Raw genomic sequence first — 14,599 nt, 5'->3', positions numbered from 1 at the left:
CGGGGGCTTTGCCCGTCCCTCCTCTGCAGCACAGTGCTGTGAGGCAAGCGTCAGCAAGCACACGGGCAGGTGCTACCGGCACTGCTGGGTGCTGAGAGCTCCTGGGGGAGAGGGAGATTTTCCAGGGCAGTCTGGGGCCCAGGTCCAATGGGCGTTGTGTCTTCCCCACAGAACCGGACCCCAATGCTTGACGCATTCCCCTCCACAAGCAGGGACTGGCCCAGCCCCAGAGCCCCCTCCCCTCGGCCCAGCAGGGTTTGTGCCCCAAACACAAGCAGGAATGTCTGTACAGTTCGGGGGGTTTTATTTTAAAAAATCATTTTGATCACAGCCAAAAAAGGGAGAGCGAGAGAGCGAGAGAGAGCGAGAGCACGCGAGAGAGCGAGAGAGCGAGAGAGAGCGAGAGAGCGAGAAGGAGCGAGAGAGCGCGAGAGAGCGAGAAGGAGTGAGAGAGCGAGAGAGCGAGAAGGAGCGAGAGCGCGCGAGAGAGCGAGAGAGCGAGAGCGCGAGAGAGCGAGAAGGAGCGAGAGCGCGAGAAGGAGCGAGAGCGCGAGAGAGCAAGAGAAAGCGAGAGAGCGAGAAGGCGCGAATTCCCCTGTGTTTCAGAACAGCAAACAGAGCCAGCGGCAATTGCCTGGGGCTGCTGACTGCTGCTCACACCCGGCCGGGGGCGTCGAGCCACAGGCCAAGCTCAGTCTGATTCAGAAAAGCAGAGGAGCCCTGGGGGCCCCGGAGTCTCTGCTGGGAAGGAGAAACCCGCTCCTGCCTGGGAATGGCCGGCCATGGCGGGCTGCCCGCCTGTCATTCACTTGAGGGGGGGCCAGTCCCTCTCCCCTCCTCTCCTGGCTGACCCAGGCCTTATCTCATGCTGCTTCCAATACCTGGGCTGCCCGATCCGGACACGGTACAACGCTGCTTTCCTCTGTCCACCCCTTCTGCCAAACGCGGCTCCTGCCCATCTCGCCCCCGGCCTGACCTAAGCTCCAGGGGCTGGCCACACGTCCCAGTTTATTGTTAATTAAAAACTGGAGCAAGGCCGCAGCCCAGGTACCAACACGCGTCTCGCCTGGCCTTTCGCCGCCCTCCATCTCCTCTCCTCACCCGTTGGATCTGGCCAGCCCTGGCATGGCCACCTCAGCGCTAAGCTGCTCAGGGAAGGAAAAGCCCTGGTGGCTTTAAAGGGATGGAACTGAACCCCCCCCCCCCCCAGGCCAGCCCGACGCATCGCCAAGGGCCAGCGCCGCCATGCGTTACCCACCACGCACTCACCACCCGGAAGTGGCTCTGCAAAAGTGCCCACCTGGGGTTCCCCTCGGTGCCTGCCGTGGCGCTGCCCTGGCAGCTCGGTACAGAAGCATTCGCGGACAGGTGGCACCGGGCAGGCCGGCCGGCGTGGGGTTGGCAAAAAGAAAAAGAGGCTTTGTGCCCAAATTTGCCTACATTGGGAGGGGATTGCAGGGAACAGAGAAGGGGGCCGGACTGGCAGGCCAGGAGAGCCAGGACAGGACAGCGCAGGCTCCCTCCCCGTGTGACTGCTCCCTGCCCTGCTGAGACCCCTCTGGGCTGACAAGAGTTCAGTCTCTGTGGCCCATTCAGTCCATGGTCTGCTGCCCACAAGGGGGCCATTCAGTGCCAGTTGTGGTGTCTCTAATGTGGGCACCTGCCCATTAGGGGCTGAGCCGAGACCTACCAAACTCATCTCACATCGTGGCCCCGGCACAGCCAGCCAGGCTGTACCAGCCGTCAGTCACCACCTGCCACGGCTGAGTTAAAGAGAGCAGAGACCGCCCTAATTCCCGGGGGTGCTGCAAGGGCCCACCCAGGCGCTGTGGAGGAGCCCAGCTCACCGCGAGAGCGCTTCGGTCTGGAGCGGGTTCCGCTCAGAGCAGTGCCAGCCGGCACGCCCTGTGTCGCTCACAGCTGGCAGGCCTGGGGCGCTCCCCCAGCCCCGCAGCACCCAGCTTGACAAATCACAGAAGCCAAGGGAGACTCCCCAGGGCAGAGCAGAGAGCAGAGAGCAGGAAGCGGGGATCTCCAAGGGGAGGCAGTGCGGTCACACCAGATTCAGTCCCAAGGAGCTGGAAGCTGCTCGCCCTGCAGCCGGACGCGCTGAAAGGGGAATGCAGAACTCGCAGGCATCACGATCATCTCTCAGCCCCTTTCCCATCGCCGGGCCGTGGGCCAGCTGCAGGCTCCTCCGGGTCTACTTGCTCCAGAGGTTGTTCTGGGGAATTAGAGAAGGAAAGGGTGACGCTTTCGGCATCAGTGAGGCCTCATCTGGAGCACTGTGTCCGGTTCTGGGGCCCCCACTACAAGAAGGATGTGGACAAATTGGAGAGAGTCCAGCGGAGGGCAACAAAAATGATTAGGGGGCTGGAGCACATGACTTATGAGGAGAGGCTGAGGGAACTGGGCTTGTTTAGTCTGCAGAAGAGACGAATGAGGGGGGATTTGATAGGAGCCTTCAGCTACCTGAAAGGGGGTTCCAAAGAGGATGGAGCTCGGCTGTTCTCAGTGGTGGCAGATGACAGAACAAGGAGCAATGGTCTCAAGTTGCAGTGGGGGAGGTCTAGGTTGGATATTAGGAAACACTATTTCACTAGGAGGGTGGTGAAGCACTGGAATGGGTTCCCTAGGGAGGGGGTGGAATCTCCTTCCTTAGAGGTTTTTAAGGTCAGGCTTGACAAAGCCCTGGCTGGGATGATTTAGTTGGGGTTGGTCCTGCTTTGAGCAGGGGGTGGGACTAGATACCTCCTGAGGTCCCTTCCCACCCTGATGTTCTATGATTCTATGGTTCTCTGCTGGTAAAGCAGGTGCCAGCACTGGCAAACTCACAGCGGGAACCCAAAGCAGCTCAGCTGTATGTTAGTTTGGCTGAAATAGGCATTAGTCTGACATTAGGTGTGCTGGGTGCTTAGACTCCGTGGAAGGCTCGTACGTCGCGCTCTGCACTAATCCCCGGTGGAACGGCTGCGTGCCAGGCTGTAAGGACGTAGGTCAGTTGTGCTTTGTCACTGTGAAAATGTTTGCTCTGAGCTTGGGAACCCAGGCCTAGGAATGGTCCCTCCTGCCACCCTAGGAAGATTAAAGAGGCCAGTGAGGAACATCGCAACACAAAGGGCTGAAGAATGGCCCCTGCTGCAGTACAAGGGAGCTCTGCTCAGGGACTGGAAGGCTAAATGTGAAAGATAAAACAGGTCACAAGAAAATGTATTCGCTTTGCTGTCTGAACTCTCCCCGGCCAGAGACACTGAACTGAGGCAGAGATCCCCCAGGGTTACCCTGAGTCCGCCCGGAAAGCCATTGTATATGGGCAGATTACTACAGCTCTGTCACCTTGAGAAACCGGAGCTGGTAACTCATTTGTGTGTCTGTGTTCCCTTGCTTTGCCCCGTAGGTAACTCTCTGTTGTTTCTTTGTTCTAGTTACTAACCCTTTTGTTAGCTGATTGCAGGGCTGGCTGCCGGCGCTGCCTTTGCTGTGAGAGGTGAGAGGTGTGGGACTGGCACCGGGAGGAACCGGACTATCTGGGGCTCTTTGGGGTACGTGACCGTGTCTCGCTAGGCCAGCTTGCCTGGGTGGCAGGCCAGGCTGGAGTGTCTGTGGGGACTGTCTGGGACTCCATGGAGAGACCCAGGGGTTCACATGTTCCTGGGGAGGTGAAATCTAACCCCCAAAAACAGCGCAGGCTGGGGGCTCTGCCCCGACAGGCCCTCACAGTCGCGAGCCACCTCAGCCAGCGGTAGAGAAGGAAACGGCATAAGGGGACTGGTGACCCCTTCCACACAGCGAGCCTCTGAGTGCCCCCCCCTTACAAATTAAACACACTTTTTATATATTTCACACCATTATAACTGCTGGAGGCAAAGCAGGGTTTGGGGTGGTGGTTGACAGCTCACGACCCCCCATGTAATGACCTTGTGACCCCCGGTTTGAGAACCCCTGGGCTACTGCACTGACCCGGCAGGGGGGCTCCCAGCTGCTTTGCCCGTGGATTGCTCCGATGCCACGGAGCTCCTGCTCTCCCCCAGCTCGGTGCTGGCACCGTGGCTGTACGTCCCTCTCTTGGGGCACAGGGGGCTTTAGGGTTTCCCCAGCTTATGCGGGAATGACCCCCACGAGCGTGACCGTGCAGCTAGTGCCGTAAGGGGCGGTGAGCAGTTGGGAGCATCCCAGCATCCTGTGCCCAGCGTGGAGGGGGCGACGCCTCGCCAGTGTCTGCCCCGCCCTGACTAGCTGGTGCCTCTGCTGCTCGCCCGGTGCCCGTGGGCTTTGCCCGGGTCTTACCTTGCTCTGGTACCCACTGTCCAGCCTGTCCGTCAGACGCCGCACCCAGTGGGCATGCGGAGGGGCGCAGAGCTGCTTCCCCCTCACGGTGATAAACCTAACGCACAGCAAGGAAACAGACGGGGACAGCTGAACAGGACGCGCCGCATCAACCCCTCCTCCCTGCCACGCTCCCCGCTCCTCCGCCTGGAGCCACCCCCTGGCACGCTGTCATTCCAGGTGCTGCAGCCTACGGGGCCTTCCCTGCTGGCCGCAAGTCGGGCTACAGCTGGCGCGGCTGGCCCAGGAAGGGCTGGTGCGCCACAGCCGGAGCACCCCGGTTAATGACAAGCTTTAAAGCTTTTCTTCTCACAGCCCCCCGCAAGGCCTGTTATCCTCATTGCACCCGGGGGAAACTGAGGCACCAGCCCCCCAGTGACTTGCCCAGGGTCGCCCTGGGAGTCAGCGGCAGAGCAAGGGACTGAATCCAGCATTTTGTACAGCAATAGGCTGCCCTGTCCGCTGGGGCTGCGGCGAGGTCAGAAGCAGAAATGGTGCCAGCCCCGGGCAGAGGCTGTCGCGATGATATTCCTGCCCTGGCTAACCTGAGCGCCTGCCCAGGATCCCGCAGGAGACGGCCTGTTCTCTGGGACCCAGCCCCATTCCAGCCTCACGCTGGGCGAATTGTCCGAACCCAGGCTCCCAGCTGTCCGAGGCTCCCCACGACTGACTCCAGCTGGCAAGCCAGAGCCGCTCGGGCTGGGAACCGACAGTGGTAGCGTAAGAGGAGCTGAAATCCAGCTTGGCCCATCGGCTGGGGAGTCACTGGGGTGGCCCCAGGCTGGCTCTGACCCTTCGCGCTCAGCTCTTGTGGTGCTCGGCGCGCCGGGCGGCGCCGGGCGTGTGCAGAAGGAAGCCGAACTCTCCCCGGCTGCAGAGGCCTACGGCTCAGGCCTGGAGCAGGATGGGCTCTGGGGGGAGCTGCCTAGGCCACGCTCCAGCAGAGCTCTGTGCTCCCGGCTGCCTGCACAGCCGTGGGTCACCCTGGCCGAGTGCGAAAGGAGGCTGCAAAGCCCCTCGTTTGGCTGGCTGCCCCCCAAATCCCTTTGCTCACAGCAGTGATCCGACCCCCCACACACACCCCTGACTCCCAGCGCTGAGCAATGGCCGGGGGCCAGGCTGAGAGGCTGGTGTGCGTTGCACGGGGGGAGGCCAGAACGAGGTGTAAACGACACCTCCTGGCCACCTCTGGATCCCTTCAGCAACGTGCCCAGGCCCTGGCATAGGGACAGGCCACAGCTCCCTCCTGGCAGGCGCCAGCATCTACCTGTGGGTCGGAGCCCAGCAGGGCCCGGGACCAGCACTGGACACGCTCCAGGGATAGACAGGGGGCGCGGTTTGTGCTTAACGCTGCCCGTCGGGAGACCTGCTTTCCATGGCTAGCCCTGCCCAGCATCGCTGGGCCCCTGGGGGCACAGCACCGCCTGGGCCTCAGTTTCCCTGTTTGCAGGCTGGGGAGGGTCGGTTTCCCTGCTGCCTGGGGCCGTGAGGTTTGGCTTGTTAATGGGATCGGGAGGGCTGGCGAAGGGGAGACTTATTGTGCTAATCACCAGCTGGACTCTCTCCCCCCACATGCTGAGATACTCCTCTAGTGCCACGTCCTGCCCCCTTCCCTCCCATTGCAGCGGGGGGGGAGGATTCTCAGAGCAACGGCAAAGCTCGCAGAGTGCTGGGGGACTCTGGCAGTCACCACGGGGTGGGTGGGGTCCTGCGCTTGGCCCACACCCTGGTCAGTGCCATCCTGCAGGAGAGCTGGGGCGCAGGAGCTGGGCAGGGTGGAGCTAGTGGCAGGAAAAATCTCTGGATTCAGGGGGCTGGAGAAGGAGCCTCTGGAAGTTCTCTGGGTTCCCGGCTTTGTTCTACCCAGCGCCCATCCCCCTGGTATCTGAGCTGTGTCTTCTCTCCCCATGTCCCAACCCAGCCAGACTTCCCTCATGCCCCCAGCACCACCAGAGTATCCCCGTCACTCTGCCCCCAGCCGGCGTTCCCCAGAGCTCGGCGCGAGGGACTCACACCACGGCGTGGATGGGGCAGCCGTCGGGGATCCGCTGCACCACGTAGTCCAGCACGATCTTGCGGGGGATGGGGACGTGGCTGGTTCTCAGGCAGCAGTCCAGGGCGTCGTTGCTGCTGGATGCTGGAAGAGAAAAGCGATGGGAGCGCTGGGCAAAGGGCAGAGGGAAGGGCACGGCCGCTGGGGCAGAGAGTAGGGGGCAGCCGGGTCCCAGCAAGAGTCCAGCGTCCTGGAGCTGTCTCTTCACTGGGGCAATCTGGCGCCGTTCTTGTGGCGTTGTCGACATGAGGGATGGCAAAGCCCCGAGGTGGCAGCTCATGTGTCCCCCTGGTCAGTCAGGGCTTCGCTCCAGGCTGGGTCTGAACGCCTCCGCGCTGGGCCTCTCTGGGACACCCCCTAGCCCAGGGGATCTCTCTGCCCTCACCCTGCCCCTCCCTCCTGGGCATCTCGAGCCCTTGAGAAACATGGATGACCTGAGCCCCAGGAGCTGGGGGCACAAGGGCTGACCCCCCGGGAGTGACAGTACAAGCCTGCCTGCCAAGGGCATTAGCACAGTCTGTGGGAGAGCCCGGAATCTCCTGGTTCCCAGCCGAGTGCACTGGATGCAGCACCGTGCTCACACCCCTGCAGAGCTAGCCGGCGCTTGCAGGTCAGCACTCACAGCGTGCCCCTGGGAGCTAGTGCCACGGAGCAATGAGAGCCCTGCCCTGCTCTGCCAGGGGCAGCACTGGGCCCCGTCTGACATGGGCAGGCTGCCCTGCATGAGGCTGGTGGGCATGGCCGGGAGTGGGGGTGGGTGGGGGGCACAGGGTTTTTGTTATATGGTGTGTGGTTGCTGGTGAGTATTTGTTTCAGGCTGGCCCAGTCCTTGCTTACAGACACCCCCCAACCTGAAGCAAATACTCACCAGCAACCGCACACCATACAACAGAAACACTAACCCAGGAACAATCCCTGCAACAAAGCCTGATGCCAACTCTGTCCCCATATCTATTCAAGTGACATCATCACAGGACCTAATCACATCAGCCACACCATCCAGGGCTCGTTCACCTGCACATCTACCAATGTGATATGTGCCAGCATGTGCCAGCAATGCCCCTCTGCCATGTACACTGGCCAAACCGGACAGTCTCTATGCAAAAGAATAAATGGACACAAATCTGACATCAGGAATCATAACATTCAAAAACCAGTGGGAGACACTTCAGCCTCTCTAACCACTCAGTGACAGACTTGAAGGTGGCAATTTTGCAACAGAAAAGCTTCAAAAACAGACTCCAATGAGAAACTGCTGAACTGAAATTAATTTGCAAACTAGATTCCATTAACTTGGGCTTGACTAGAGACCGGCAGTGGCTGGGTCATTACACAAATCGAATCTATTTCCCCATGTTAAATATCCTCAGACCTTCTTGTCAACTGTCTGACACGGGCCATCTTGATTATCACTACAAATGTTTTTTTTTCTCCTGCTGATAACAGCTCATCTTAATTAATTAGCCCCTTAGCGTTGGTATGGCAACTCCCACCTTTTCATGTTCTCTGTGTGTATAAATATCTCCTGTCTGTATGTTCCATTCTATGCATCCGATGAAGTGGGGCTGTAGCCCACGAAAGCTTATGCTCAAATAAATGTGTTAGTCTCTAAGGTGCCACAAGGACTCCTTGTTCTATTAGCTAACTGAATATCCCAGCGCACCGGCAGCTGGCTCAGTACTACCCACTGCAGCCATTTAATAGAGGGGAACTGAGGCACCGTGCAGTGATGTGACTTGTCCTGATTTACACAGCAAGCCTGTGCCAGAGCCAGGATTGGAGCCTGGGGCCAGATTCTCCCCACACAGGAACTGCTTCCTAGGGTCCCTAATCTGCCCCCCGGAGTCCTGCTCCTCGGCCCTTTCTTCGAACACCAAGGACGACGGCCGCTCTTAGCTCAGGCCGTACCAGGCTAACCTGGAGAGACGTGTCCCAGAGATGCAAAGGGCAGCTGGCGTTTCCCGCTGTGAACCCTCACCCTGCTTCCACCCAGCGGGCTTAGAGGCCGTCTGCGTGGCTGAGAGATGGGGCGCGCTCCGGCGCTCCCCACTCTGCTGTGGCTCTCACCCCTCCCTCCCCTGCCCAGCTGGGATTCTGATTTGGTTTTACAGATTATTATTATTTCTCAGTTGTTTCCAGCAGAGCCCACAATGCTCCAGGCGCTGTCCAAAGCCCAGAGAAGCCAGGATACCTGCCCCTCGTCTCCTTCTCTCTCACACCCTGCCACACGTATCCTTGCACACGCAAACTCATGCTCACAACAGACAACACGTCCGTGCACAGGCATCCAGGGCCCCGATCCTCCCCCTGCCTTGTGCCATCGGTGACGTCAAACACTGCCAGCCTATCACAGACTTACGGTCTGGCCCTGGGCAAGTCGTGTCGCTGCTCTGTGCCTCAGGGGAGTAATGGCAGCACAAGGGGAGTAATGGCAGCAGCCTCTTAGGCGTGATGAGGATCTGCTCAGTAATGCCCCAGGGAAGGGGCTCTGGGGGAGCCTTATTGGTCCAGCCCTGCAGGTCAGCATTTCACTGCACCAGGCACACGGGCTGGAGGGGTGGGGGCAGCGCCGTCCCTCCCTTTGCAACTAGCACGTGCATCATTTGCACACGGGTCTATTGCTGCCCCCTGCAGCAGGGGGGTCATTTGCCTCAAGTCCCCAACCCCGAGAGATTTCAGAATAAACTGGACACTGCGCTGCAGGCTGGAGTGCAGGGTGCAATCGCACACGGGGAGAGGGACCAGCCGGCACTTAGAGGGGGCCGGCTCCTACCCTAACAGGCCAGCCTGTGAGTGCTGGAAGGCTGCAGGGCCATACAGCAGCAGAGGGGAGAGGAAGAGTGGCCCAGTGGTTAGGACACTAGCCTGGTGCTCGGGAGAGCTGGGTGTGATTCCCCGTGAGATTGAAGGCCAGGTTTACCCCCCCCCTGCACTGAAGTTCCCCCTCTGCGGGGGCTAATGGCATCTCCTAGCTCCCGGGGTGCGGTGGGGATAACTATTCGGACCCGGGGTGCTCAGGTGCCCCGGCAGCGGATCTGTTGATGCCCTAGCTGGAAAGCCAGCAGGCATCCAAAGACCAAACTGGCTAATCCCGAACGAACCAGTCAGCCTCATTCTAAAAGAGCCGGGCTGCGGCGAGCAGAACCCGGGGAGGGGGAGTTGTCCATCTCACCTGGCAGGAAGCTCCACAGGGAGAGGGCCGTCAGAGCGAGGAAAGCCACACTTCTAGCCAGCCCCATGCTCGGGCGGGAGCCCAGGCACAGCCTGCCGGGTGGAGTACGGAGGGTGCTGTCAGCACGGTCGCCTGCAGCTCTGTGAATCCTGCTGCTCCGGCTCTATTTATCCCGCAGCATCGCAGCTCTCACTTTCACTTCTGGGGGAGGCCCTGAGTCAGATGGGCAGGTTCCAGTTCCCCAGGCGCTTTGTTTGCTTTCAGGCAGCCTGGCTTGTGGACAGCTGCCGCCAGGCCGGCTCTGCAAGCCCGCGTGGCCTGGTGAAGGGGGGTTGCAGAAACACAGCTGGGGCTAGCTCAGCTTCAGCCCCCATTTCAGCTGAAGCTGCCGGAGCTCGGGGGCAGGCTGGCGACGTGGGGTGGCTTTGGAGCCAGGGCTAAGCTGAAGGACCAATGACATCGTCTAGCCTCAGCCGGGGGGGGGGGGGGGGCTTTGCCCTGCCCTGGAGCCCCCCAAAGAAGCTGGGACTCTTACTGTAAACGTCAACCAGCCCAAAGTGCATTGCAAGATGCCAGCCTCGTCGCACGGCCACGCCAGCCCAGAGGGCCTGTGGGCGCTGCAGGAGGTGGGCCGGGTCAGCTGCACGGGGAAGCCCCCTGGGCAGGGGTCCAGCTTGGTTCAGCAGGGCCCTGCTCACAGGGGCTGCAACGTCCTCGCTAACGGTTCCCCCCACGCCGCTCCTCAGCCGCCGGGGGCCCCTGCCCTTGGCACTGGGGCCAGCGTGCGCTGCAGAGCCAAGCGCTCCGAGAGAAGGGAGGGAAACCGAGGAAGAGGGGAACTCGGCAGCGTAGACATCCCAGGGGGTTGAGACCCTCTCCCTCAGCCAGGGCAGGCCTGTCACCTAGGGAGTGCTCCCCAGTGCTCCCCACACCCAGCGCCCTGTGTGGTCTATGCACCGGGGGGCCCGACTGCAGGACCAGGGTCTCCCCTCGAACGTCTGTCTCCCAACCCTTCCCCCAGGCTGGCCCCTCACGGCTCCGGGTGAGGACGCTTATCGCCAGGGCCGTCCAGGGGACGGAGCAGAACGGGGGTCGCCCGTCACAGAGCGAGCTGGCTGGGCCTGATTCTCCTCCAGGACCTGGAACCGTCAAGAGGGGACGGGTGCGAGGCTGCTCCCCCCACCCTCCCAGCAGCACCCCAGGTATATGGGGCCGGGCCGGGTCAGCGCCTGGATGGGAAAGCCCAGAGTGATAGACGGGGTGCTGGGGGTCCAGTGGGGGGGTGCCCTTCCCTCTGAGTCTGGGCCCTCCTGTGCTGTTCTGTAGGGAACACGCTGGCACTGCCCGCCCGTCCCAGGGGGTACTGAGCCAATGCTCCAGGGTGCTGTGCGGGCAGCTGGAACGAGGCGGAAGCAGGGGCTCACGGGTGGTGAAGATCCCGTGGTCTCTTTCCCAAGAGCAGAGGCACAAAACCCCAGAGTCCTGGCCAATTCCAGTCTCCCTCCGCAAGCCCCTCCTGCCATTCCAACCTTCACTTCCTGTCCCAAGCTGCTGGGTGAGGTTGCTGCGGGGTGGCTGTTACACAGCTGCCGTGTTGCAGCCCAGAGCTGCCTGCATTTGGGTGGCAGGTGGGGAGATCGAGTGGGCAGCCTGTGCCGGGAATCCCGGGTGACAGACGCTCAGGCGTACCTGGACGAGAGCTGTCTGGTCAGTAACAGGAGGAGGTGTCCTTGGCGTAGTACCAGGAGCGTACAGAAATGGCTCCTGCCCTGCGGAGCTCGGCGTTTTAGGCCAGGCAAACGGACTGGCTGTTTTTCTAAGTGAGAGGCTCCAGTGGGAATTATTTCAGGGAAATCCTATGGCCCATGTTCTACCGGAGGCCAGACTAGATGACCCCAATGGTCTGGCCTTGGAGTCTCTGAATCTATGTGAAACAAAGGCAAACTCCCGGACAGCAAAGTAAACAAGGGAGTCCGCGGGGATCCAGGCGTAGTCTTTTTACTCCGACTCCTCTGGGGATCTTCAGCATGGACGCCAAAGGGAAATGCGGCTGGCTCTTGGGCAGAGCAGTGACATTGCAGGCCCAGGACCTGCCAACGAGCAGGCTCTGCCTCCTCCCAAGCTTTCTGGCAATGCCCGTTATCACTGTCCCATGGCGCGGCAGAAATCTCCACTTCCAGCCTTGCTAGCATATCTCCCACACACCCGGCCCGGCTCTCCTGGCCAGCCCCGCGGTTCTGCTCAGCCACCTGGGCTGCATGGTCCCCTCTGCGCCATGAGGAGGCGCTAGCGTCTGGGGGAGTAGCCATCAACCAGCTCCTGTACTCCTGGGTCCCATTCCCGGACAGGCAGAGGGCCGGCATGAGGCCCACGCCCCGCTCACAAGAGAGGGTCACTGGAGTTACATGGTGCACAGGCTTGGACTGACCTGCTGCGTGCCGGAGGGTGGGAGCGTGTCCCCGGGAGGACAAAGGGTTTGCCCCCACTGGCTGTGCACGCTGCTGGGTGCGGACGGGAATGGCAGGGGCAGCTGAGATGCTCCAGGATCGGTGACGGCTCTGAGGCACCTGGACTCTCTTGCCGAAGCTCAGGAAAATCATGGGACGATCCCCACCACGGACATTCACCCCCGTTTGTCAGGGAATCAGCTGCCCCTGCTCCATGCCCCTTCTGCCTTCTGCAGCCACCCAGCAAGCAGGGAGGCCAGCAGGAACGGTAGTGAGGAGCAGGGAACCCTAGGAGAACCAGTGTCACGACCCCACCCGTTCGGCAATCTGGAATCAGGGCCCAACATTCCCGAGATCTCGATAGCAAGCATGAGATTTTTATAGGCAATGAATGGTGGGTGTTTTTTCCTCCCCTTCTGGGGTCTGAGCCTTCAGGGATCATGGTTCTCTCCCTCTGCTGCAATCACAAGGGTAAGGAAATGGAGGTTCTTCGCGCTGTGTGGTCCCCATGTGGGTACGCATGTGCCCCCGAGTCCGGGCATGGTTAGCACTTGGAGAAGAACTGACATTTTGGCAAAAATACAAGCTGAGATTCTCATGCGCTCACGTGACTGCAGGAGCTGGGGCTTTAGCAATCACCAGGTAACACAGAATCCCATTAAAACCCCGGGGCGCAGAACACTGCAGAACAACCATTGTGATCATGAGCATTGCGCCCGGCCTGTCAGGAAGGGCTCATAAGAACATGAGAACGGCCAAACTGGGTCAGACCAATGGTCCATCCAGCCCAGTGTCCTGTCTGCCAAGCGTGGCCAGTGCCAGGTGCACCAGAGGGAATGAACAGAACAGGGAATCATCAAGTGATCCAGCCCCTGTCACCCATTCCCAGCTTCTGGCAAACAGAGATTTAGGGACACCTAGAGCATGGGCTGTGCCCCGATCATCTGGGCTAATAGCCACTGATGGACCCGTCCTCCAGGAACTGATCTAGTTCTTTTTTGAACCCAGTTATACTTCTGGCCTTCACAACATCCCCTGGCAGGGAGTTCCACAGGTTCACTGTGCGTTGTGTGTACTTCCTTATGCTTGTTTTAAACTCGCTCCCTATTAATTTCATTGGGTGACCCCCGGTCCTTTTCATCTCTCCTCAGATGGAAGCTGTTCCATTCCCCTAATGATTTTATTTCCCTTCTCTGAACCATTTCCAATTCCAATCTATCTTTTCTGAGATGGGGCGACATCTGCCCGCAGTATTCAGGGTGTGGATGTACCAGGGATTTATACAGAGGCATTAGGATATTTTCTGTCGTCTTATCTCTCCCTTTCCTAATGGTTCCTAACATTCTGTTCACTTTTTTGGCTGTTGCTGCACATTGAGTGGATGTTTTCAGAGAACTATCCACAGTGACTCCAAGATCTCTCACTTGAGTGGTAACAGCTAATTTAGACCCCATCATTTTAGATGTATAGTTGGGATGATGTTTTCCAATGTGCATCACTTTGAATTTATCAACACTGAATTTCATCTGCCATTTTGTTGCCCAGTCACCCAGGCTTGTGAGATCCTTTTGTAACTCATTGCAGTCAGCTTTGGACCTAATTATCTCGAGTAATTTAGTATCAGCTGCAAACTTTGCCAGCTCACTGTTTACCCCTTTCTCCAGCTCATTGATGAATATGTTGAATAGAACTGGGCCCAGTACAGACCCTTGTAGGACCCCACTATTTACCTCTCTCCATTCTGAAAACTGACCATTTATTTCTACCCTTTGTTTCCTGTCTTTTAACCAATTACTGACCCATGAAAGGACCTTCCTCTTATCCCATGACAGCTACTTTGCTAAGAGCCTTTGGTGAGGGACAAAGGTCAAAGGCTTTCTGAACGTCCGAGTACAGTATACCCACCGGATCCCCCTTGTCCACGTGTTTGTTGACCCCTTAAAGAATTCTAGTAGATTGGTGAGGCGCGATTTCCCTTTACAAAGGCCGTGTTGACTCTTCCCCAACAAATCATATTCATCTCTGTGTCCAATAACTCTGTTCGTTACTAGAGTTTCAACCAATTTGCCTGGTACTGAAGTCAGGCTTCCTGGCCTGTAATTGCCGGGGTCACCTCTGGGGTCTTTTTAAAAACTAGGTGCTACATTAGCTGCCCTCCAGTCCTCTGGGACAGAGGCTGATTTAAGCGATAGTTACATGCCACAGGTAGGAGTTCTGCAATTTCACATTGGAGCCTTCAGAACCCTCGGGTGATACCATCTGGTCCTGGTCACTTGTTACTGTTTAATTGATCAATTGGTTCAAAAATCTCCTCTATTGACAAATCTGGGACACTTCCACAGATCTGTCACCCAGAAAGAATGGCCCCGGTGCTGGGATCTCCCTCACATCCTCAGCAGTGAGGACTGATGCAAAGAATTCATTTAGCTTCTCTGCAATGGCCTTGCCGTCCCTGAGCGCTCCTTTGGCTGCTCGATGGACCAGTGGCCTCACTGCGTGCTTGGCCAGCTCCTGCTTCTGCTGTGCTTCAAAAAAATTGTGTCTGTTGCTGCTGCTCTTCACATTCTTTTTCGGCCTGCCTGATTCTATACGTGTTTATAC

The 14,599-nt window shown here is 58.9% G+C and overlaps 1 protein-coding gene across 1 annotated transcript; it reads right to left on the bottom strand.

Annotated features, from left to right (window-relative positions):
• Window positions 1–547: 547 nt before the first annotated feature.
• Window positions 548–9,697, bottom strand: LOC123372967 (C-C motif chemokine 19-like). The gene is made up of 4 exons (XM_045021678.1): window positions 9,552–9,697; window positions 6,340–6,463; window positions 4,288–4,384; window positions 548–2,224 (listed from the first exon to the last, which is right to left on the bottom strand). The coding sequence occupies exons 1-4, from the start codon at window positions 9,616–9,618 to the stop codon at window positions 2,204–2,206; spliced, it is 309 nt and encodes a 102-aa protein (XP_044877613.1). The 5' UTR covers window positions 9,619–9,697; the 3' UTR covers window positions 548–2,203.
• Between the last annotated feature and the right edge of the window lie 4,902 nt (window positions 9,698–14,599).

The sequence above is a fragment of the Mauremys mutica genome, chromosome 6 (assembly GCF_020497125.1).
Source record: "Mauremys mutica isolate MM-2020 ecotype Southern chromosome 6, ASM2049712v1, whole genome shotgun sequence".
Lineage (NCBI taxonomy): Eukaryota > Metazoa > Chordata > Testudines > Geoemydidae > Mauremys > Mauremys mutica.
The sequence above is the reverse complement of the archived record's forward strand: the minus strand, read 5'-3'. Positions and strand labels throughout refer to the sequence as shown.